Source organism: Amblyomma maculatum, chromosome 1 (genome assembly GCF_055883805.1).
Source record: "Amblyomma maculatum isolate TAMU_Amacu chromosome 1, ASM5588380v1, whole genome shotgun sequence".
Taxonomy (NCBI): domain Eukaryota; kingdom Metazoa; phylum Arthropoda; class Arachnida; order Ixodida; family Ixodidae; genus Amblyomma; species Amblyomma maculatum.
This window is the reverse complement of record NC_139344.1, coordinates 332,905,751-332,930,004: the sequence shown is the minus strand read 5'-3', so window position 1 is coordinate 332,930,004 and position 24,254 is coordinate 332,905,751. Positions and strand designations below refer to the sequence as shown.

Here is a 24,254-nt window from a genome sequence, read left to right as displayed (position 1 = left end):
AAATGAAAGGAAGTGCTAAATGCATCTCTGGCATGAAATTGCCATGTGAAGCAGGGGTCACCGAGATCAAGGCATACTGGAACTCTGAGTAAACTGAGTAAACTTCATGTCATCTCAGCTGGCAAGTTCACCTTAAACTAAACATCAGCCTACACATGAAGCAACCTTTCTTCTTTTTCTGGCTCTGTTGTGCCACACAGCACACAATATCACAAATCCTGGAAGTATGCAACTCTGAAGAACATCTTGACAGTGCTTCAAATTCTGAGCTTGCAAGATTCAGCTTTCTGGCAACACTGCACACCGAAACCTCACAAGTGATAGAGAATCTCACATTTGCAACGAGGACACGTAACCCTACCCACACTTGTAAAGTAGACGCCATGCTTCAAAAAAATGCTCAAACTTTTACAACATACCCGTTGTGACACAGATGCATTGCTCGAGGTGTCATCTGCAAAAACATAAAAAAAGAAAAAATTTAAACCATATTTAGTGAGAACAGTGAAAGCAGCAGGATGATACATCCGATGGTTCTCAAATTAACAGAAGCCGAATAAAATATGAATCAGCTATTGGCAAAAGCCTGCCATAACATTATGCATCTACTATGCAGTAGGCTTGCACGAATAGTGTTTTTTTTTTTTCTCTTTTCGGGCGGGGGAATTAAGAGCTAATTGCAATGCGAGCAAGTAACTTCAAAGTGAATATTCCACATAGCTCTGGTACACGAAACCATTACATAAGGAAAATAGGAGGAACATATTGAAGCAGTTTCACACTGATGGCAACTACGTCAGCCTTTTGCAAAGCTGCCTGTCTGGTACATAGGAATCGCGGCACAACGATGACAACACAAAGGGAGAGACAACACACATGTGCACATTACTTTACTATCTGAAATTGGGGAAGCTGACCAGTACCTAAATTCCACCTATCGTGGACTAAGGTAGGTCTGGCTTAACCACAGGTGTTACACACCTCTAATAGTACTATTTGTAGACTCAATGTTCCAAATTATTACATACTTATAGAAGCCTACTATCAAGCACTACCAAAACATACAAAGGAGTAAAAAAACCAAATAGTGGCTGCATGTCCCTGCTTGGTAATGAAGTATAAAGGGTTACTAAACATGAAGGACAAGGTAGAATTTACCTACATCCAGTAAATAATCTGTACCTGAATTCCTTTAGCCAGACGGTGACTATATTATGTGCTATGAAGGGACATGAGAACAGCAATATTTTAGTCTCCTTTTCGTTTATTATTGCAACGAGGCACAAAGATAGTAATAAACTAAAAAACAAAAACAAAGCAGTCTTTATATCAGTCTTCTTATGCTTCACATGAACTAGCTACCAATTATTATTTAAGAAAACAAGCAAGTGCCTGACGTCGCAACTATTGTGCAGCTGCCGAAACCGAAACAATGTGAGGGACAAAAAGTACAGCCACCCTGGCCAAATGAGCAGTATGTGCTCTAGTATGTCACATTTCATTTGACTTTCTGTTTGACGCTGGGGTTCCAAGGTTAGACTTAAGGCAAAGCTCACCAAAATTGGCGATCAGGGGTAGCACACTACAAATTTTGGGAGTGCATTTTCGCACCTTAAGAAGGCAATGCGATAGCTGTGTGCTCTGGACCCAACGTGCATGGATATTGGATGTTGATGAAGACGACGACATGTAATGCGCAGCGCGACAGAGCGGCAGTTAAACACAAAGTGTGATCGGTTACGACAACAGCATAGTACTACTCCCATGCAGTGGCCAGTGAAGCTGATCTGTTCGTGCTGCTACAGGGCTGGAACCCAACCGCAGCCATAGCTATTTTATTTCTTTCATGGTCAGAGGGACTGACACACAGTTAGAGGCAACAACTTTTCAGCAGAGTGAAAGTCGTAGAGCTGGCACTTTAAGAAATTCAAACATAATTTGTTTACCAGGCATAGGTGACTGCAGCGGAAATCTGTGCATTGTACTATTCATTATGAGCCACACCAAAGAGGAAATGTGACCAAAAATTTCTATGGAATGCAAACCCACTTATACAGCTGAGAAAGAAAAATAAAAGGATCAAAACAAAACCAGGGAGCTCACCCAGGGGTGGTCCGATGGTGAGAACGACCGAGAGCCCAGACACCTTGATGAGGTTGACAATTTCCCCATGGTGCATGTCCAGGATGCTGATGCCATTGACAGCCAAGATGCGATCACCCACATGCAACTGACTGCAGCGCTCTGCAGGGCTGTTCTCAATGATGCGGCCTGCAACACAGGATAGGACAGCCAGCGTTTGCAGAAGCACACACAAAGACACAGGAGAAATTTGCCACACAATCAAAACCGAGTATGTATACCAAATAATTGCTTATATCAAACTGCCAGAATATTCACTTGAAAATTCCATGCAAAATTACAGCAGTGCGGTTTGCATTCACCGAACTCCCGTTCAGCAGAACATTCGATATACAGTCGAACCCGGATATATCGAACTCGAAGGGGATCGCGAAAAAGTTCGATATATCGATAATTCGATATACAGAAATTGGCTTGTGACGGCACTTACGATGCGAAAAAACGATACCGTATTTGCCGCGTAATCAACCCACTCGCATAATGAACCCTCTCTCCACTTTTGCGCCCGAGAATTTGAAAAAAAAAATGCTTTAAGGCCAGCTCGCTCACATGCAAGCGATTGAGTGATCTCAGCGACGAGCGGCAGCGACAGAGCGAAAAATTTCCAACTTGTTGGAACTGCGTCCCGCTCGCCGCTCGAGCCACCGCGGCAGCTCAAGACAAGGTTTCTGTGTCGCTGCGGCAGAAAATCGCGAGCGTTTTCGCTTGCATGCCGATGGCGCGCGTCACTCCGTTTCAGTCGTCGCATCCGCAGCTCATTTCTTGGCAGCGTGCCAAGATGTTGCAACGTCAGGGCGCCTTTATCTTTTTATAGCTCCTCCGGTGGCAGGGAGTGAACTTGGCAGAGTGCCCGTGATGGCTTGATTGCACAAGTCCGGTTCGATTTATCACGCTGCGCTTGGGGCGGGCGTCATGATCGCAGCAGCTGACGGCATGCTTCCCTTAATTCATACATGCAAAGATAAATGGCTCCCGCAAATAAAAAAAAAAAAACGCCTGCTGCTCCTTAACGTCCGCAGCCACCATATCTTGCACTACGTCGCGCGTACAGCACTACGATAAGAAAGAATGACTCTCGCAAAAAAACAAAAACAGTGCTGCCGCTTCTTAACGTCCGCAGGCGCCATAGCCACGTCAGCCGCCGCGCGCAGAGGGTTCGCAACACACGCCGGAGAAAGCGTGCCACGTCTGTCTGAAAACGGGCTGAGCTGGCTTGGCGCATGCGTAGCGCGTGCTGAAGGAGAGAGCTGGGCAAAATGGGCACACCCACGCACATGGCTTGCAAACGTCATGTGTTGGCGCGCGGGAAACGATAACTGCAGATGCGCGCCTCTGGCGAATGGGCGCGGCGCTGTCCAGAACTGTCCCTTCTCATTCCTTCCGCACGTGGCTTGAAAACGTCACGCGGCAAACGGCCAAGAGTGATGCGATCGTCTTTGGGGAAGGCACACTTTCCAGTGCGTAGTGCGGAGTTCGATATATCGAACGACCGGCGAAATTGAGTTCGATATATGACGCAGCTTTCCTATACTTTTACATGGGATTTTCAAGGGGATATTCCGTGAGTTCGATATAACCAAAATTCGATATATCCGGGTTCGATATAACCGGGTTCGACTGTATCGAACTGCATGCAACGTCCCCGCAAACAGTGCTTCTTTTAATTAAGAGCGTGATTATTCTTAGCGGGTGGGCACTGCTGTCATGTAGTGAAGCCTGCCTAGCCGAGAGAAGGCTTGTGGTGGGTCTCATATGACCTGCTTCACCACTGAATGCAACGGAGAAATCAACTGTACTCCACTTTTAATTGTTATACATCATTGTGTTTATAGTGTACTGCTAACAGAATTAAGCCTCTTATGATTGGTGGTGGCTTCTGCCAAAGTGCCAGCTGCAGCTCTGGTGCAAAGTGCGTTAGGCCTAGCGACACCCAACAATGATGTGCTGCCAGTACTATACTGGTGAACAGTACATCACTGCAGGCAGTCTACGGCTAGTGTGTGTGCACCATATTCACACTTTACAGTTCCAGATAAGTTTACCTATTGTTATGTTATATATATTGAATGATCTGTATATCAGCTATTTTGCAATCCCCTCCAAAAAATGATATATCCAGGATCAACCGTATTTTGCACTCGACATATTTAACAACCATGGAACTCAACCGTGTAACACCCATTGCTCATACTGGGTGCAAAAAAAAAGCAGCATGTACAAGAATTGTTGCTTTTGAAATGAGTGGCAAAACAATACAATTTCTAGACTGGCAAATTGTTGCAAGCATATAGATTATAGTAGATATGAAGTACCTTGTTCCAATAAGGCTAGAACAGACTGTGAGAGAAGCTTGATTAAGTGTTGGATCCCAGGAGGATGCCTCGGCTATAAAGTTATAAATTCCCTTTGCATTCAACCACCTTCACTTGAACTTGTACCCCAAGCGGACCTCGAGGCCTGTTTTTCATTTCAGAAAGCAACCTCCACTCGAATCGCTTCTCCAGCAGAGGATAAAACTCGTGTTTTCTCGAGAATCTCGAGTCGGCAACGACGCTACCTTGACCGCTCCTCGACCGCCACCCCACTTGTAAACATGGTGGACATTGCACCGTTCACTCACTGTGTGGACTTCATTCTACCGGTATACCAAACTTTTCATGACAGTGGATACGACAAGGATGCACCGAACCTTTCTCTAAAGCATCGGCTGAGAGTGACAGCGACCCGAGGCTTCTGTCACATTATTGTTTTACGGGTGCGGCCGTGGCTAGCCTCCTGCCATAACTGCCGCTCACGGCGAGCATGGACAACCGTGATCAGCCGCCGACACCAGTGTTGTAGTTGATCATCGCATTATGCTTTTGTGGTGCGGGCACATTTCAAGTCGTCACAGGTTAAGTGAACAACTTTTCAGAGCCTACTGAGTGCAGAGTTTGAGGCGTGATTTGACCGGTAATGGTGAGCTCGTCCTGCGCGGTTGCTTCGCAGACAGCAGCGAACTTGTGGGAGAACCCTTCTCTCTCTCTCCCTTGTGTCTGGCTTATCAGCACTTTCTAATTTTTTTTTTTTTTTTTCTGTTTCATTCTTCTGCCCCTCATTACAATTTCTTTCTTTTTTTTTTTTTCTCCTTTGTGGATTTGTGAACCTACCATTAGAGTGCCATAGGAGACTGCCAATCTCTGTCTGCCACCCCATTCTATTTCTATTACATTTCTATTTGTTGTGTACTATCCTGCTTACTATTGTACTCCAATCTCTCTTTTTTTGCTAAGTTTTGTGCTCTGTATGTGTCTCTCCCTGCCCGGATGTTCTTTGTCATTTTTTGTATACCCCTTATTTTGCTGCTGTTCTTTGCTTCTCCGGTTGTTTCCTGTTTTTGTCTTGTCTGCAGGTCTGGATTGCTGCCTCCTGGGTTTTTTTATCTTTTTCTTCTTTAGGCCAGCGTGGACCACCTTGTGACTCTGACCTCGTCTTCTATTCTTTTTTATTCTTACTATGATTATTTTTACTTCACAGTTTTAAATAAGTTGTTTTTTACCTTGAGCTTTTACTCCCTTTTATTTACTTTTATTGGCTAAGCTCAGCAAACCTTTTGCTATAGAACAGTGCCATAAAGCATTATTTTTATTGCAGCAGAATAACTCACACATCTCGAACAGAACAAAGGGTACTAAAACTTGTCCACCAAAACGTTTAATAGGACGCTTAATCTGGCTGCTGAAAAATGATTCATATGAGAAACACACGCAAGTCGCTGAACCAAAACACACTGAAAGATAGGGAGAACAAGAAATCTGCCCAACATGACACTTACCTATCGTGGATCCCGCTTTTCCAACCGATGAGATGATGACAAAGCCAAATCCCTCATTTTCGTGACGCATAACCGTCACATTGTAGGGATAGGTAACCTCACAGTTATTTAACCGATGAGGAGAATCAACTGGAAAAGAAGAGAGAAAGAAAAAGATGCAGCAATCAGAGCCACTGTGACGGTATAGTGTTCCACTGCAATCACACATGTTCAGTAGAAGCCACATATCAAAGAAGAACCTAAAGTTGAACACGGCACCAGTATTCCACCCAGAAAAACCCCAAACATATCTTTGAATTTCCTTTCATTTCAAAAATAAGAACTCCAACTAACGAATCACCATCTTTCACACTACTTATCCCCACTGTATACTGTATCAGGAAGGACTGCTGGGAAGCCATGAGCTTTACCCTGATGCAAGTGAGCAATAAGTAATTGCATATTACTAGAAAACCTATCATCTTGCAAGAAGTCCTTATTTGTTTGTTTATTTTTTTAAACTGAAGCAGTCGCTGAGTGTTGTGGACTTCCCATCAAAGGTGAGCCACACTGTCAGAAATGTTCTCTCAGCATAAAGAAGTTTACAAAGGACATTTTTTATACATCAGCAATGACATCCTTGGAGATCTGTGGATACGGCCTCTTAGGAGAACTTAGACACAGTTCACAATGCAGCATAGCTGCATGCATGCAACATAGCTAAATGCATAGCAGAAACCCTAAACACTTCACGAGAGCGCATCGGTTACATTCTAACTGATGTGCTAGACATTGCAAAGGCTTCAGCCAAGCGGGTCCTCTGATTTCTCGATGCTGACTACAAGCATAAAGGCATGGCGAGTTTAATTCCATACTTCTGTATATTGAGGCAGACAAAGCAAAAGTTTCGTTTGTAGGCTTTTTACAACAGGTGAGACATCAAGGTTCAGCCCAACCAAAGGAGTTCCCAAAACAAAGGTCAATCTGCAAGGCGATGTAATCTATGCTTTGTGACAGGGATCGAATTGCACTTGTGGCTTAGTATATTGGAGTGGTTACTTCGGTCAGAGCACTCGTGCTATACACATTGTCACTGTTGCATAAGGTCAGGTAGGAGCTGGACAAAAGATATTGCTGAAAGCTGTCAAAGGGTGTACTTTGTTCACGTGATCATGGCCATGCACACCAAAGCCTTCATACTCATGCCGAAAACGGCCAATATCACATTTTAAATAGTGCAACATCCACTTTACTAACTCACTTCACCTTTTTACCGAAGATCCCTACTCAGCCAACCAAGAGCAAGAGGTGGATCGTGAATACCGTCCTCTCAAATACCATTCAGTACTGGCAAACAAAGATTGCATCAATTTGTAAAAATATATCTGTTTGTGCCTGGGGACAGCATGCCTATCTGTGCGTTAATTTTTGGTGTTCCACACGGAACGAGAGGCGAGATTTCACATGTTTATACCAAGTTTTCGGTTTGAAAACTGCGCCGCCTTCTGCGTTGTCCATCACAGAGCACCCTTTGCTTTGGTTTATTAGCAGATCTGTTTGCGACAATTTGTGTGCGCACTTGTAAGATGAATGCTAGATATGAAAAACAAATTGTCGCCCAAAATCAGACTTCGTTATAATGAAGTTCAAACGTAGCTTGGCAGTATCCAGGATGTAAAAGTATGATCTATAGGTGTCCCAGTGTCCGCTGGCTGGCACTTGAAGAAATTATCAGTGGCAAAACCAATCTGCATTCAAGTCAATGGGCTATGCTTTACACAGATAGACCACAAGGGAGCACGGATAGCCAAAAACTACAATGGAGCATAGGCAGAACAAGTCGCACAGTCTGATTATTAAAATTAATGAAGTTCAAATTACCAAGCTCTCACTGTACAAACCAAAATTACTGCCACACGTCCCCTCTGTGTGAAACTTCAGCCCGAACGAGCCAATAGTTTCACAGAGAAAAGCATTTTATGATGTGGTCAATGTAACGCAACAGTCTGTATGTGCCTGCTTTCAATGGCGGCCAGCCACAGCCTCCTCAATGCTAAATTAGGCTAAATCAATGCTAAATTAAGATTACCACTATGGCAACAAGCTATACATGGCACGATTTTTCATCCTGAATCCAGACTAGCACAAAGGAAATCGTATACTCACCTAATGAGCGCGCTTTCCGTCGGAGACCGAGGGTGACACATCCATTGAGCGCGGCAGCCCCCATGAGTTGGACCACATGGTGATGAGACGCGTGCAGCACATTCTGGCCATCTACGAAGACTATCTCGTCGCCAGTCACGAGCCGGCCGTCCAGATCAGCGGCACCACCCGGCACTATGTGACCAATGGAGACCTGCAAACGCAAGTGGCACAATTCAGGCCTGCCCACACTTTCAACCCCTGCAGCTAGACTGGTAAATGGAGCGCCTCTTTCAGAGAGGCACACCATACCAATCTGAGCATCATCATCATCATCATCAGCCTGACTATACCCACTGCAGGGCGAAGGCCTCTCCCATATTTCTCCACTTAACCCGGTTCTCTGCTAGCTGCATCCACTTAACCCCTGCGAACTTCTTAACCTCATCCGCCTACCTAACTTTCTGCCGCCCCCTGCTACGCTTTCCTTCCCTTGGATTCCAGTTTGTTACCCTAAGCGACCATCGGTTATCCTCTCTTCGCACTACATGTCCTGCCCATGTCCATTTCTTCTTCTTAATTTCCGCTAGAATGTCGGTAACTTAAGTTATTTCTCTGACCCACTGTGCACGCTTCCTATCTCTTAATGTTACCCCTACCACTTTTCGTTCCATAGCCCTCTGGGTTGTCCTCAACTTAAGTAGAACTCTCTTGGTTAGCCTCCACGTTTCAGCCCCATAGGCGAGTATCCAAAAATGCTTTTTGGAACACGCATTAAGAGGTCTCTGCACAGAATGAAAAAAACTCAAAAATCTTTCGCCTCTCATCGTGTGAAGAGAGACAGCTATATTACGACCCTCCCTTTAAAAGGCAACTGTGGAGGATTTTTCGAACCTACTGAGCAGCACATAACATAACCTCCTGTGCACGCATTTAGCAAGTCTGGAGACTGTGACAGATGCGATTTATTTGCATCCTCAATAAGGAAATGCAGAGTGAACACAGATGGACATACAGCTCATTATGTCAAACACACAATGCTGCTCATAAAAATCACCTCGACTGAGGCCATGAAATGGAAAAGTTTAAATCAATCTCTGCTGATACAAAGTGCCGGCCAGCTGTAAAATCTTACACAAAGGACCAGAGCAGCCTCAAGAACCCAATACGGAAATTTCAGTAAAATACAGGAGGTCCAAATACCAGAGTTGCCTTTAACTTGCTTCCATTCACTTCATGGCCTACCCAGATCCCAAGTAAACAAGACCTCGAGAGCACCCTCTGTGTGGCAACCTTGGCATAACATAAGAATTGGCTGGCTGTTGAACGCATGGCAAATATTCTACCAACAGTGACTACAATATATTCCACCCCGGAACAGGTCCATCAAATAAGCACCAAGCTGAACAAAATGCCAAACAAATATGGTTAAAAAACAGGTGGTGAAATAGCCAGAACTATAACTAGAAGTTAATAGATACAGCATAGATCGCTTATAAAGTAGGTCGTGGGGGCAGTGAAAATCTGCATTATGTGCAGTACTGCACTAATACCAAAACATTTTTCTTTTTTTCAGGTCAAAATACATGCCAGATGTGTAGCTTCCCTTTCAACAAAGCCTTTTAATTAGTGAACAAAAATTAACCCACTAAGTTCACTGCACGGTTTGGTTGGAAAGCAAGCTTTGCAGTGAGGCTGACAGAGGAATCCTCATTTAGCATTTAGTGTGCTTTTAAAGCAGCCTATGACACCATACCTCCATTTTGCTTCAGTGGGACCATTCTGTCATCACTAGAATACCGTCTTGTGCAGATTGTTTGGCACAAGTCACAGAATACTAGCCCAAAGCCTGTTCCAGCGACGCACCGACGTTTCACGGTTCACCGTTTCGCGAGAAGTGCAGCGCTTCCATAGCGCAACCAAACCTAGACAAACACACAATCACAACAAGCATTTCCACTCACGCTTTTATGAAAAGCGATACGTGAGTGCACGCATGGAAAGAAAATGTGGTGCGACACAGAAGCATAGAACGGAGAAAAGTGAAGGTGAGAGAGAGAAAAAAAGAGCAGCTATTGCGTAATCTTGTGCAAGACGAGATCAAGGCATCGAGAGAAGAGGAAACAAACGGAGCACGTGCAGAGGCTGCGGAACGCGTATTTGTGTCGAGAAATGCCGGTGCTACACAGGGAAGTGCACTTGCTGTTATGTGCCGTCAGAGAGGATTTGAAAACCTCACCACAAGTAGCATTTCGTTTCGTGTGACCACGTATTAAGTGGTATGACTTTTCACTGATTCCTATGGGAGGCAGATTGGTGGCCGAAAAAAAAAATCGCATTATAACCAATTCTGCACTATAAGCGATTACATTGTAAAAGGTCTACACTATACATGTCACAACCCTCCTCTCAACAACTAGCAACTTCAAAAGTGGCACAGCCTCAATACGGCCCATGAGAGCGACCTACGATTCGAAGTTACACTAGTCGCATTCATTAAACGTTTCATTTGCTGCGACACGGCTCAAATGTCCCAATAGCTACTTTCAACAACACTGGGGTGCTGCTCACCTGAGATCCTTCCTCAGTGCCACCAACAATGCGGAAGCCAAAGCCACTTTCTTGGCGATGAAGCGTCACCATCAGGTCCACTGCATCATTAGCGTGGGAATCAGCACCACCAGGGCGCAGCGTTGCTGATGTCACTGGCTGCTCATGCTCGAAGGAAGTTGAGTGCTTGCGCCCATCCTGTAGTCGAGAAGGTTTAAAGGTTTTGACTTCATATTGTAAGATGCAGAAAGGCTCGAGAACTACAGCTGCAGTATTCAGCACATGCAAATGATTCCAGCAACCATAGCAACCCACATGCCTGGCCAGGGCTGCGCACAATTGAAAGCAAGCAACCATATGGCTAAATATGCGCAGTCACACACACCTGTGCATAGCTGGGAGATTCAAGAGCCGAGGAACCATAGAGGCCGTAGTAGGGACTGCTACCACTCAGGTGACTGCTGTTCAGCTGCTGAGTCAGGGAGGAGAGGGGAGACCGCAACCCCGGGGACTGGTGGGTGGGGAGCCGCGTGTAGCCGTAGTCGGGAGAGCTGTAGTTCCAACTTCGGCCCGATGGGAGGCCGTCTGTAGCTGGCAAGCCTGACCAGTCCTTCTGCGTTGGTGTCGAGAGTGCTGGCCTCTCTTCAACAAGCGGGCTACTTAGCTGCGAGCTGGTGGAGGGGAATAAAAAAAGAAAAGAGAAAAAGAGAAGGGAAGGTAACGTCAATCGACCTCAGTGCAAAGGGAAGGTATAGCCACAAAAGAGTTTGAATAGGGTAACTTTGCAACAAGAAGCCACTTAGAAAAAAACAACCTTGGTCACGTTGCACCCTACATAACTGGCCGTAACTCGAGCTTCTTTTAGTGTGACTTTCAATGACTCTGGCAATGGGAACATTTTCTTACTCCACCGTAAGGTTTACTTCAGTTTTTGCACGCTTCACTTATTATTACTCAAAAACCTGCAGGAACCCTCCAGGCATTTCAAAGGTAAGGAAAGGCAACATTAAGCATTATAATTTATAACAGCAGAAAAGAGATGAAAAGGGGCTGCCAATGCGTGTACAGTAAGCAGGAATACCTTACAAGTGAAAGAAAAAAAAAAAGCTGATCGGAAATGAGGAGACCAAGGCTGCCTAAATTTTACAAATCCTAGGCAGAAGGTATGCCAAAAGTGTCAGTTGTGAAGGCTTCATTATAAAAGCTGCAGCGAAATTATGCAAACAAAAATGGCAACTTACGCAGGGCTATTTCCCTTGGCACCGTAGAGAGACGTGGTGCCATAGTCAGCCTGCTGAGATGAGTACCACCGAGGTGATGGCTGCTGGGACAACGATTGCTGGCTGCTAGGATTTGCAAGGCGGCTTGGCTCCCGGAAATTGTGGCCCACCCACTCGGTGGACTGACGCGACGCTGGTTCAAAGTACCACGCCCCGTACTGGCCTGGAAAGAAAATGTGTAGCGTAAAATGCATAGGTCAGCTGCAAAGTGCGCCCAATACTGTGGGCACTTTTTCGCAGTTGGCTGCAAAATTGACTTCAGCTTGACAATATGAATCAAGAGGAGCCCTTCTAACACTTTAAACTGAGATGACTGAACATCACTACAGCTGTTTGGAAGTTTGAGCTCGGTGCATTAAATTGAATGGCAGTCCTGTGCAACAAAAGGGTAATGTGATTTCATGCCCCAAAGCAACGATTCCGATTGCCTGGGGATCATTGTGCACTAGCTGCAATCCGAATGAATAGCCACAGCGTTTCGTAATGTGGCTTAAGTGTACAGCCAGCGGCAAAATTTTACCAGATTCATGTGCTCTGGGAAAAAATATTTACTGTAGCGAAGTGCCATGATCAGTCACCTAGGTTCGAAGCCAGTGGATGGAGCATACGAGTTCCCTCATATCAGCATGCATTTTCAGATCTTCAAACGATTTGTGTGAAATCATCAAAATAAATTTTCTTTTACACAGCTGTATCGCACATACTTTTTATGCCCGCTGTATAGCAACTATGGCCAGAAATCCCACCTATGACTCTGTACTGAACAGCCGAGCACCCACCACGGCTGCAAAGTCAGAAACCACAAATGCCAAGTCCCAGTGTGGCTATCAGGCAACAACGCTCCTTACCCGTCCTTGGAGGCTTGGCTGGACTAGTGGTGCTTGAAGGGGTGCCCACTACTGGGGTATCCTCCATGGAGCAGGCAGGTGTGGAAGCCTGCTGCTGCTGTTGCTGCTGCTCCAATCTGCCACTGGCAGCAGCACTTGTGCTGGTCGTAGTGGTGGTGCCCTGTCCGTCGACAGATGGGGATGTCCAGTGCCGGGTGTCCACCAACGGTGTCTTGGGGCGGCTCACGACCACAGCTTCCTTCTCGCGCGAGCTGTAAAGCTCGGCTGTCGGTGTTTTGCTCCGGTAGGGGCCCTGATACGCTGGCACGTAACCATCTGGGAGGAAGGAGAAGGCAGAGTGGAAGAAGGCTCTGGGATGGCCGCCTTATGATTGTCTGCATTTAGGCCGAGAACGCAGCCAGCAGTTTTGCGAGTCTCTATCCCGCTCTCTCTTCCAAAGCAAGAATGCAAGTGCACTTCACAACGCCATATGCACCCGCAGGGTGGCATGGGTGACCAAGTGGCTCGTGTCACAGGCTCAAAGTCCATGGATTCAAAGCCCCTGGTGTGACTGACTGCTAACCCTCCTGACCCCAATGCATGCGGCACATTCCTCCTATAGTGCAGCCAAGGCTTGCCACGCAGCGACTGGCAAGCGTTCGCCAAGTCAGCGTACGTATGTGTGTGGTGGGAGGGGGCTGCAGAACATGCATTTCTATACTCCGTTTCATACATCAGGTGCAACTCAGCGAAAGCTACGCAAGTAGCCCGCAAGAAAAAAAAAAAAAGGCATATCACTGTGTGCTCGTTTTGTGGCCAAGTGGTTTCTGCAGAAACGAGCTCTATTCCGAGCATACACGTTTGCAATAACTTGATTCGCGTGCCTGGACAGCTTTGCAGTGTGGATCTTATAGAAAAAATCCGCTCCAAAGAGGCAGTCAAGGTTGCTGCATTACGTAGAGCGGAGGGCACAGCTAGCAGGGTTGCGGGGCAGCGAAAACGCGACACGAACGAAAACGACAAACAAAACATACAAATTCACCGAATCCGATCCTTTCTCCCTAAAAAAAAGGTGCCTTCTATGAAATTGGTGTTAAATGTGAGATGTATTAATCTTGCAGACAAAGCAACTATTATTTCCTATTGTCAAGAGCAGGCACTATTTTTCATCGAGGATGCGGGGAGCGCAAACAAGAGCTCTAGCTTTGGCAGTATTGCACTTGATGTATGAGACGGAGTATAGGGCTGATGCGCCATACTCTTACATCTAGGTTACTGGTAATTTTATTCACTGTTATGTTTTATATATTGAATTCTCGATATATCAAATTATTTTCAATACCCTTTGAGTTCGATATATCTGGGATCAATTGTATACCAAAAAACTCTGATCATAAACAAGGACCATATCTATATTTCATTCCCAATTTGAGCTGCAGGCAATATGAATCAGTGCCAGTGTTGGTCTTATATTGCACACACTCCTGCTTACCTGAATGATAACTCTTCAGGGCAAAGTGTGAAAAGGTCGAATTTGATCCCTTTGAGAGGAAGTCTTCTGAGGGACGGACCTGTAAAAAAAAGAAAGAAATAAGAGCATCCACCAACCTAAGGTGCATCAGAGCATGCGAAAAAGCATGCCAAAGAAATATCCCACCAGTCAGCTTAATTAAAAAAGCACATCTGAAGACAGCATACACATTCAATTTAGCTAACCAATAGCTTACAGATAAAAAATGAGCATGCTTAAACATTGAGATGAGCAAAAATTGTGTTCATTTCAATGGGTATTTAACAAGGTCAGTTCAGTGCTCATTCAGGCATTCATCTGAGACTTAGACACGGTATAAAAGTGTAGCAAGGTCAGCTTATACCAGACCAGGCAAAATACTGTTAAGAGTCTTGGAAGATAACTGATTAGGCAAGATTGGTGCATTTCAAGCTAGGCTAGCATCTCATGGGATGGGTTACCTTGAGTCAGCCCAGCTTGTCACATCAGGAATGGCTTCCGTTAGGCTACGTACGATGTGTTAGTGCACAAACATCTTACACGAATAAGACTTACAGCTTCCAACACACCGCCATGACACACATCCTGTACAAGCCTTGCACACACCTTCCCCTCCAAATGAACAAATGGATCCCTTCAGTAACTCAACGATTATAACCCCATTCCAGTAAAGCGCTCCCTGAGTGACCCTGAAGTAAAGATTCTACACACCTTAGCAGCACGAGCCTTGACTTTGGATGGGGAGGAAGGAGCTGGCCTCAGGCCTCCCCGGTGCAGTGTGATGCGAGCAGCCTGCCCCACGGGGCAGTCTTTGAGCGCCTGCACAACCTCCGTGTGGGGTCGGCCGCGCACGTCCCGACCCTCGATTTCCACCAGCAGATCCCCTTCCTGGAGGCCTCGGCAGCGTGGCTCATCAAGGATCTTCTTCACCTGCATGCCAATGGCACACAGCTTCGGACCACACCTCCTAACAACCCGCCACTGCATCCTGATCGGACAGGACGCTTCACTGCAAACCCCTCCTCCCCCACCAAGCCGGTGTTCTACCAAAACCAAAGGCCTCAGGGATCACAACTGGACTGCGCACAACCTAGACTGCCACGTTTATCATCCTATTTTACGATCCCATTCTAGTCTGACATACTGACCGTAGCAGCAGCAGCAGAAATCTTGTCATTGTAAGATGGCTAATACATTGTTTACAATCTTTTTAATATTATTCATGGTTATTATTATTATTATTATTATTATTATTATTATTATTATTATTATTATTATTATTATTGTGGTTATTATTATTATTATCATTATTAAGGTTGTTATTATTATTAATGGTTACATTGGCTGCATAACAAAGGAGCTTAATGCGTGCTGTTATGATGCACTAAAGATAGCCGGATACTTCCATGCTGTAGGAGCAATGCCGGGAAACAACCACAGCAATGCAATATAAAGCAGTACCAGTCTTGCAATCTCTGCTTCCGTGCACTCTATCTCTTATCAGCATGATAGAAAACGAGAGAACTTTTCCTCGGCATGTTTGCAGCCAGTAGTCGACTACACCGTGGCACAGCGGTGCACTTTGTTTTCCAATTTTGAAGCGAGCAAAGACTATGCCGCAGCTGCTGTTGGTGATCATCATCACATTGCTTTTATTCAAGACTTATTACTGCATGCTGGCTGTAGATTTTGTGACAAACTAGTGAGTTACTCTAGCTAGCGAGGGTTATCTGAACATAGTTTGGATACACTGCAATGTTCAGTCGCCAGTTCAGATAAATAAGAATTTCATAATTTCAGAGCATTTACAGGCTGTCTAGCAAACCATTATTTTCAAAATCCGATTTTCCCAGGTTTTCCCTCTCAGTTTAAATTCCCTGATGAGTGAAGAGGCTCAAAAGCGTAGCTGCTCATGATAATGAGCATAGACAAATAATTCACTACAAAAACCTATTTATTAATTCTATTTTTCAAATTATAATAGTGAACAGGCTTATTATCAGCGTTAATGGCCGTTAAGAATATCAAAAATTTACTGAAAATTAAAAGCGCACTGATGCCAGCCTCAGAGCACACGAGCCGGCCACCTCACGAAAAGCCGAGCCAATCCGATCCAATATGGCTGCACGTGAGCTTCGCAGAACAGCTCACAGATCGCTTTTGCGCTGGCCGCTGCCGGCACGGTTATTCCTGCTTTTTGTCGCTTACTACCCTTACGTAGCGCTTCCGCATATTTTATTGAGTACCCAACCTCATGTACTTATTGGTTCTTTTATTGTGGCAGCTCAGCCATGCGCAAGTATCAGAGTAATATACGTATCGCACCTCGCCTTGCAGTGCGGCTGCGCGCTGGTGAGACAGCACAAGAAAAGAAAAAAAAATCGGCACGAACAGCATACTTGCTGTGCGCCAGCTTAAAAGAAAATGTACTGCTGAATATACTGCGCCATTTTCCTTGACTTGGCAAAATTTTTTATGGTTTCCCTGACATTTCACTGACTTTTCCCGGTACACAAAATTTCCCTGACAAATCCTGGTTTTCCCGGTTGCTCTAATTTAGGAGCTTCAAATAATTCTAAATAGTAAAAAAGCAGTGAGAATCAAATTTACCAGCAAATACCATTTATAATTTTTGCACACCTACATTTATAAACAATAATAAATATTATTACAAGTACTAAGAGCCCACAAATCTTATAAGCTGTGAAGCTAGCAGCTGCAATTCAAGGACAGTTTGACAAGCCTGCCACCATGGAACTCACTTTCTGGCCGTAGGCACTGTCTGCGATGGTGAACCCAAAACCCGAGGTCCCTTTGACAATCTCCACAGTCAGGTTCTGAGGCTTAGTACCAGCTCCTCCACCTCCAGGGGAGACAGGACCGGTGAAATCAAGGATATCCGGGGCACCACCCCCGCCGCTGACACTCAGCAGGTCAGCACTGTTGTGCCTCTGAGGTCGGGGACGGTCTGGACCACTCAGGTCTGGCATGGACTTTGCTGGCCGTGCCCGAGACTCAGTATTGTCTAGGTCTTCCAGGCTTTTGCTCGAGTAGATGTCCTGGCAGAAACAGTAGGAAGAAATGGGTTAAGTAAGAGCGCCAACGTTACCCTTGTCTGCAGTATTCCATGACCGAATCAGCAAAAGCTGTAAAACTTGCCATCTATTAGCTCCCCACACGTCTGAACTGGTTGCTATTACAGCAAACACACACTCGTGTCTATATTTGTATCTGTGCACCACGTTTGAATAAAGAGCTCGACCGCCACAGGCGTACGAATAAGAGTGTCAGCTAGAGTTTTACAGAATTGAATCCTAGGTCCTCAATTCCAGTACCAATGTGTACATCACGAAAAAATGATTCTTTGGTACCATATGCACCTCTTTACGACCAATGGTTAGCCCACCCTAAAGGTCGCACCCAATCACGGTTTCGAGAACTAAAGGTTGTCTGGACGAATTCCTCGCACGTTAGGATTCAGCTCGAAAAACGATTCTGTAAGCCATGTGGCGCTGATTTGTTTAACACCGTTCAGAAGCCTACACATCAATCGAGTGGACCACAATTTTGCCACCAATGGTGACTCTAAGGCGACACACACATACATTCCTACATGGAGTATATAAGGCCGGTCAATAGTATAATAGGTAATACAGCAGTGTTGGGGACACGCCTCGGTCACTTGGCTTTGGGAAATCATGACGTCACACATGGTGGACCAGGTGGTCCCAGGGTAGCAAAGAAATTACCGTATAAACGCGTGTAAGGGCCGCACCCATGTATGAGCCACATCGCATATTTCCTGAACCAAATATATATATATATAAAAAAGAAGCAATCCGTGTAAGGGCCGCACCCAAACTTTACATGACACACGGGAATAGCCTTCAAAATTCCCGCGCACACGAGCTTCCAGATGCCGCCCACGGACAGCGCCCGCAGTTGCGTGTCATCATCATCGTGATATTTTCCCTCTGCTGCGAGCTTCCACAATTCATAGCGGCATCGGTATTGCCAGCCCTGGCCACCCCGTATTCGTTTTGTGACGTTTGAGACTTCCACGGTCACTTGACAGATAGAGTTAAACAACACCTGCGCAGTACCCGCAATGACATGGCCGTCATACCGGGCGGCCTCATCGCCATGCTGCAAACCTGGAAGTCAGTGTCAATCAGCTTTTTAAGGTAGAATTCCGAAGGCAGTACTCCGAATGGATGAAAATCGACCGTCCCGACTAGACACCTACCGGCGGCTCAAGAGGGCACCGTTCGTGACTGTGCTTGGCTGGATTTTGTCGGCGTGGAACTCCGTGTCTACGAACATTGTATCCCGGAGTTTCAAGGTGACCGGGATTTCAAAGAGTTTAGACGGGACTCAAGACAACGAATTGTGGAGTGAACGTGCACCAGAGCACAGAGCCAGCTTGGAGTTCGAAGACTCCGTGATTGACAATTGAATGCTAAATAAATGCCGCACATTCACCAATTGGTCTGTTTTTACTTCAAAAATTTTTTTTTCGAGTGTCGCGTGTATGGGCCACACTCCTAAAATTGGCCGCAAATCTGGAAAAAAAAAGTGCGGTCCTTGCAACGTTTATACAGTATACGCAATGATGTAGCTATGATCACGTGACTTTGTCGCCATCTTGAATCTGAGAGCGACAGAGAAACGAATGAGAGACCAGCAAATGTAAGTAGCCTTGGAATAGAGCTCCCTACTACAACTTTCCCAGTTCGTGCACTCACGAATAAATAAGCTGGTTCTCTGAGCAGATTGTACAAGGTTCCAAGCAACAAAACCAAATAAAATTTTCCATTACGTAAAGCTATTTGCTACTGCACAACAGGCGGAAGAATTGCACTGTATGCATAGTATGCAAACCACGCAGCTGAAAGGAAATTTTTTGTTTAGGTCTTAATGTCTCAACACGACTCAGACTATGAGGGACATCATAGTGGAGAGCTCCAGAAATTTCAACCACTAGACGTTCTTCAATGTGCACCGACATCGCAGGGTACACGGGCACCTTGCTTTTAGCCACCATCGAAAAGTAGCTGCCAAAGCCAGGAGTGAACCGATGTCCTTGGCTTCAGCAGTCGCGCGCCTTAACCACTGAGCCACTGCGGCAGGGTGCTCACAAGAAATGTTGAGCTTTAATTATAGGAAATGCCACCAAAACAGAAAGCTTGACAAAGACTACAATACAGGCAAGACAACCAAACCAAACACCAATCAGGAAAGTCTCCTGCACAGCTCTCCGTCTAAAGGAGAAGCCCCAACAGCCTTGGGGTCATTTGCGATTCCAATTTGGCATTCCAACGATATACACGCACCTGGTAGTCATCTGGTCGAGGCCTGTGGTGTGCCATGGGGTCGTCGGGAGAGCTGACTGCCATGGTGGTGACTATCTCGGTGTTTGGGTCATCGGGGTCAAAGGGCAGGGCATAGCCCCGGCATACCTGCAAGTGCACCATCTCGCCCGGTGGTATGGACTGGAACAGGCTCACCACGCCCTGATGGGTGTAGCCCAGAACACAGATGCCATTGACGTACACAAGCACATCACCTGGGAGAAAGCATAATAGGGAGCACAAATCAGCTATACTTTATGGCAGCTGTAGCTCAGAGTACAAGATGTCCTAGGATGGCTAAGCAGGTGGTTTGCTGGGAAACCACCTCTGATTTGAAGCCAGTCCCACTGCTCCCATTACAACAGGACCCCTTTGAAAATGCCTATTGGTTTACTACTTCACGCTACATAGCACCACTAATGGAGTGAGAAGGCATAGTGCTTCACAGTGCAAGCTCCTCACATCCATCCTCAGCAAAGCATTCCCTCCTGAGGAAAAAAAGTACAAAACTGTATTTGCCTATTTCTCACGGTACGTTGCCAGCGGTTGCGTGCTCTCCCTTTATGCTTTTTAGCAGGCACAAATGCCAGCGGATGGGAAAGCAGAAAAAAAAAAAGGCAACAAGGCAGGGCTTCATTTTCAGGAACTGGATAAACTTGGAAGGCATCGAAATTGAGGACACACTGGTTAGGCTGACAACAAACCCTTAATTCAAAACTACGGCTGAGCTGCTCCATGCACAGTTCTCCATTTGAAAACCTTGGCCCACACAGCTGACACAAAGTGTGACAGCACAGGGACTGGCACAAGGTTCCTTACCGGTGCGGAGCTTCCCATCAGCCCAGGCAGGCCCATTTGGGACGATGCTCTTGATCTGAAGGAACTCCTCCGAGTCATTTTCATCTGCGCCAACGATGGTGAAGCCAAAGCCTCGGGCACTCTTGATGAGGGACGAGTGGATGATGTCCCCCTGCAGCTCAGCTGGGTTCCTTGTGAAGAGGTAGGGTAGGCGGCCACTACCATGTGGGGAGTGGTCTGCAAGTTGACAAAGAAAGGACAGCATTAGGTGACAAGCAAAGGCTTTCAAATATTCTAATCGCTAATAGTTTTTGAATAGTATTTGCTATTCATTTCAAACTGCACTTTCACTATTCAAACTCAAACTATTCGTGAATAGTTCGAATAGAGAAAGCGCAACCACCACCAACATGCAGCAATGCGCTGTCGAACACTGCTAGCCACCAGTGCATGCTCTCAAATCGTAAAACGAAGCATGCGTAACTTCTGTATGTATGTATTTCCAACATCGATACAAGATACAGAAACAAAACCGATTTCCAACACAGATGCTCAATACTGTATCGTCCATACTTCGATACATCACTGAAATACCAAATATTATAATGGTGGTATTTTGATTAGCAAAGTTTACGTCATTGAATTCCCAATATAATAAAGCTGGTAATATAATCAGCCAAACTAGGAAATTTCTTCCATGGTTTCTGGACACTTTAGTGTGCCCCTAGTGTAGTTTTTCCAAATGGGCTCAAACAAATGGGACCTTGGACAGAAGCCATGAGTATGTTATGCAATCGTTTCCATAAGCAGCCTAGCAAAAAATGTTCTTTATGTGAAACGAGCTGTGAGCACTTCGTTGCATAAAAATAAGCCTGAAACTTTATCTGTTGCCGTTCGTTCAATACTATGATGCCGGAAGTATTGAAATCTTGATTTGTTGCTTTTGACTGACGCTGGCATGAGCAGGGGCACATCGGGCAGTGCACTAAAAGGAACCTTGAGGCTGTTCTTTCTAGTTTTTGACTATAGCTTTTTTTTTTTTTTCCAAGGCTCCACTAGCAATCCCTTGCTAGCGCCGTTACAATGGGTTTATTTTAAAGCAAATGCTGTAAACTGCAAGAACGGCCAAGTGTATCGCGGCCGTCTGAGGCCTCAAGAGCTTGCGAGCCGACATGCGGACCCCTGGAGTTTAGAGAAAGGCCGTGTGCAAGTTATTGCGTTCGACAGAACGTCGCCAAATGCTCAAGACAGAAAGGGGGGGGGGGGGGGGGGAGGGGGGACGACAAAGGGTAGGAAAGCGGCTAGGGCGACAACAGTGCGCGTGTTACCAAATGCATGTTTGCCTTCCTGGCGCTTTCATTGCCGTTTTTGTGTCTTTCACAGCAATTCCCAGCAGCCACAAAATCTGCAGCAATTTCTTACTATCGAATATTGTTAACCTACATGATACACTAAAAATGTATTTTCGATGCCGATACTCTGATACTCTCATCTTCGACATGCGATACCTAGAAAGATAGTATCAAAGTTACAAGCATCTGTAATAGTTCTCATGACTGCTGACTAGTACTCATCTTGTTTTAGATTGCCTTAAGCACACACACGGAAGTGACTCGGCTTAAAAGGACACTAAAGACACCCAAATATGCTATCAAAATCTAATAAATGGCATTTGGTGACCCTGTCGCCGCATATCCGGCAGCAAATAATCGAATTATTGCTGAGATATTGCGATAAGAAGTTGAGGTTTTTTTTCCTCCTGCCGGTCGAATTCAAACTGTTTTCTCCTACTACATAGTCAGGTAGGATGACGCACACTATGACGCAAGAGGAGACTCCGTGACTGCTGTGCTGCCGCGCGGGGAGCGGAGAATACTTTGCAGGTGCGTGCCGAGAGGCACATCTGCTGCTCCGAGCTCGTATTTCAGGCGCCGCAGGCCCAAACCACACTATCCGAGCACGCACGAAGTGCCTGGGCTGGAACATCACCGAAACTGAAGTGGACGCCTGTAGCGCCGTGTTAGCTAAGAGACTAGCGGCATCTACCGACAAGCGGATGAAATGAGTATATTTTTATATTTGCCTCGCAACATTTACCTTGTCTTTTCGCCTTTTCGCCGTCGTTTACGTGTGATAAAAGCATGCTATCATATTCAAGACAAAACTGACTACCACATTCAAACGGTCAACGTTATTCGCATTTATCGACCTCCGGAATCCCTTGCGCTTCAAGTGATTTGTAGTTGCGAGACTCGCCCGTTTCAGCTGTGGTGGCGATACCTGTATTTCTGTTCTTCCTCTTTACTACCTTATAACAGCTCTGTTATCAGTAAAAGTGGCTTTTTTGTAATCAGTAGCTCGCATTCTATCGATGCAAGCCCACTTTCTTTTTCTCTTTAGTGTCCCTTAAAGGTGGACAGCATAAGGGGGCGAAGTTGGAGCCTTTGTGTGCAGTTGTACTTGTTTCACAACTGCATTGAACGTTCTCAATTTTCGTCAGAACAAAGCATCTTAGCCCAAGTGAACAAGAAAAAAAACTATTGAGAATAGAACATGATAGTGGCTATAGGTTCCGTTCGCATGGCATACTTAACGCTCGCACGATGACTTTCTTCTAATTGTACACACACCAGCCCCTAGCAGCCTCTACAAGCAGTGGGAATTTCCACTCCTCTACCAAATATGGGCGCACGGGCATTCAGGTGTCCAACCAGTAATGAGAGCATTACCGCATGTTTTATTTTCTCAAAAGCAGTTTTCATTTTATTTCCAGTGTCTATAAGTGGCCACGAGATGTATATACATAGATGTACTGATGTTTAAATGATGACATAACGAGTCAGTATTTCTTTCGCTAGGATCCATGTTTGTCTTTTTAACCTAATGACCTAATTCCTTGTTTGTATACTCGTAATTAGTCACAACATTTTTAAGAATGTGCCTCTAGGACAATTTACTAGGTCGAAGACAACAATGCGTTCACTAGGTCTGCCTCAATTCAGCTCGAACTAGCAAGCTATCATGGCCTATGGGCAGCGTGCCCGTCTCACGAATCAGAGGTACTGGGTTTGAATCCCACCCCAGCCCACTTTAACTGAACTTTCTTTTATGCTCAAAATTACTTTCCTTTGGCTACGGAAACCGCCCTGAGAATCTTGGCACAGATAGAACATTCTTTGCCACGCTCCTGAATTTTATAAGTATTTGCTTCCATCGAGATTTTCTGCTCGCGGCTGTCAACACCAATGGCGACAGTGACAGCTTTTCTACAACACAGGATCCTTTATGCCATCGTGTTAAAAAGCATGACTGAAGGCACCAGGCGCAGAGCCGGCCCACGCAACCTGAAGGCGAATAGTGAAGCAGGCGCTAAGCACCTAGCAGTCATTTCATCTCATTTCATTCATTTCAGTTGTTTCATTTTCGCACCTTCACAGTTCGTGATACCGTTACCATTGTTGAAGCCAATCATAAGGCTTGCAGTCAGGCGAAATCAATATGCAATGGCTAAATGGGCTACGTATCGTGAACATTGTGCTTTGGACAGCATCTTCAGGCATTGTGAGGAAGCGTAAGAGGGATGGATGGTTCTGCTCCCTTTGTTGCTTTTCTGCCTGTTTTACAAGCTGCCTTGTTACATTTTGCCGATACCTTGCGTCACCGTTCATCAACGGCTGCCGTCAGTCTTCGAATGCTTCCCGACATCATTCAGCTAACTCCCTTTTCTATGTGAGCAACAAGACAAACTGTAATCTGAGCCTATCTCTTCTTTCACTGGCAGTAATCATTATCAAATAACTGTAAACAAGGTATACTACATGATTCCTACTTTCTTATTTAACAGCTGGCAGGCCTTAC

At 45.5% G+C, this 24,254-nt stretch overlaps 1 protein-coding gene across 4 annotated transcripts in view; it reads right to left on the bottom strand.

The window, feature by feature from the left end:
- The window catches only part of Magi (membrane associated guanylate kinase, WW and PDZ domain containing protein magi), a 52,506-nt gene that overhangs the window by 12,327 nt on the left and 15,925 nt on the right, over nucleotides 1-24,254 (bottom strand). For all 4 annotated transcript variants that reach the window (XM_084587453.1, XM_084587456.1, XM_084587459.1 and 1 more), the window contains 13 exons: nucleotides 20,418-20,633; nucleotides 19,581-19,813; nucleotides 17,010-17,306; nucleotides 14,959-15,177; nucleotides 14,230-14,308; nucleotides 12,759-13,073; nucleotides 11,872-12,073; nucleotides 11,016-11,301; nucleotides 10,652-10,828; nucleotides 8,102-8,294; nucleotides 5,957-6,085; nucleotides 2,104-2,271; nucleotides 420-454 (listed from right to left, as the gene is read on the bottom strand). In XM_084587453.1, the coding sequence (XP_084443579.1) occupies nucleotides 420-454; nucleotides 2,104-2,271; nucleotides 5,957-6,085; nucleotides 8,102-8,294; nucleotides 10,652-10,828; nucleotides 11,016-11,301; nucleotides 11,872-12,073; nucleotides 12,759-13,073; nucleotides 14,230-14,308; nucleotides 14,959-15,177; nucleotides 17,010-17,306; nucleotides 19,581-19,813; nucleotides 20,418-20,633 (2,549 nt within the window). The remainder of the gene's footprint in view (nucleotides 1-419; nucleotides 455-2,103; nucleotides 2,272-5,956; nucleotides 6,086-8,101; nucleotides 8,295-10,651; nucleotides 10,829-11,015; nucleotides 11,302-11,871; nucleotides 12,074-12,758; nucleotides 13,074-14,229; nucleotides 14,309-14,958; nucleotides 15,178-17,009; nucleotides 17,307-19,580; nucleotides 19,814-20,417; nucleotides 20,634-24,254) is intronic.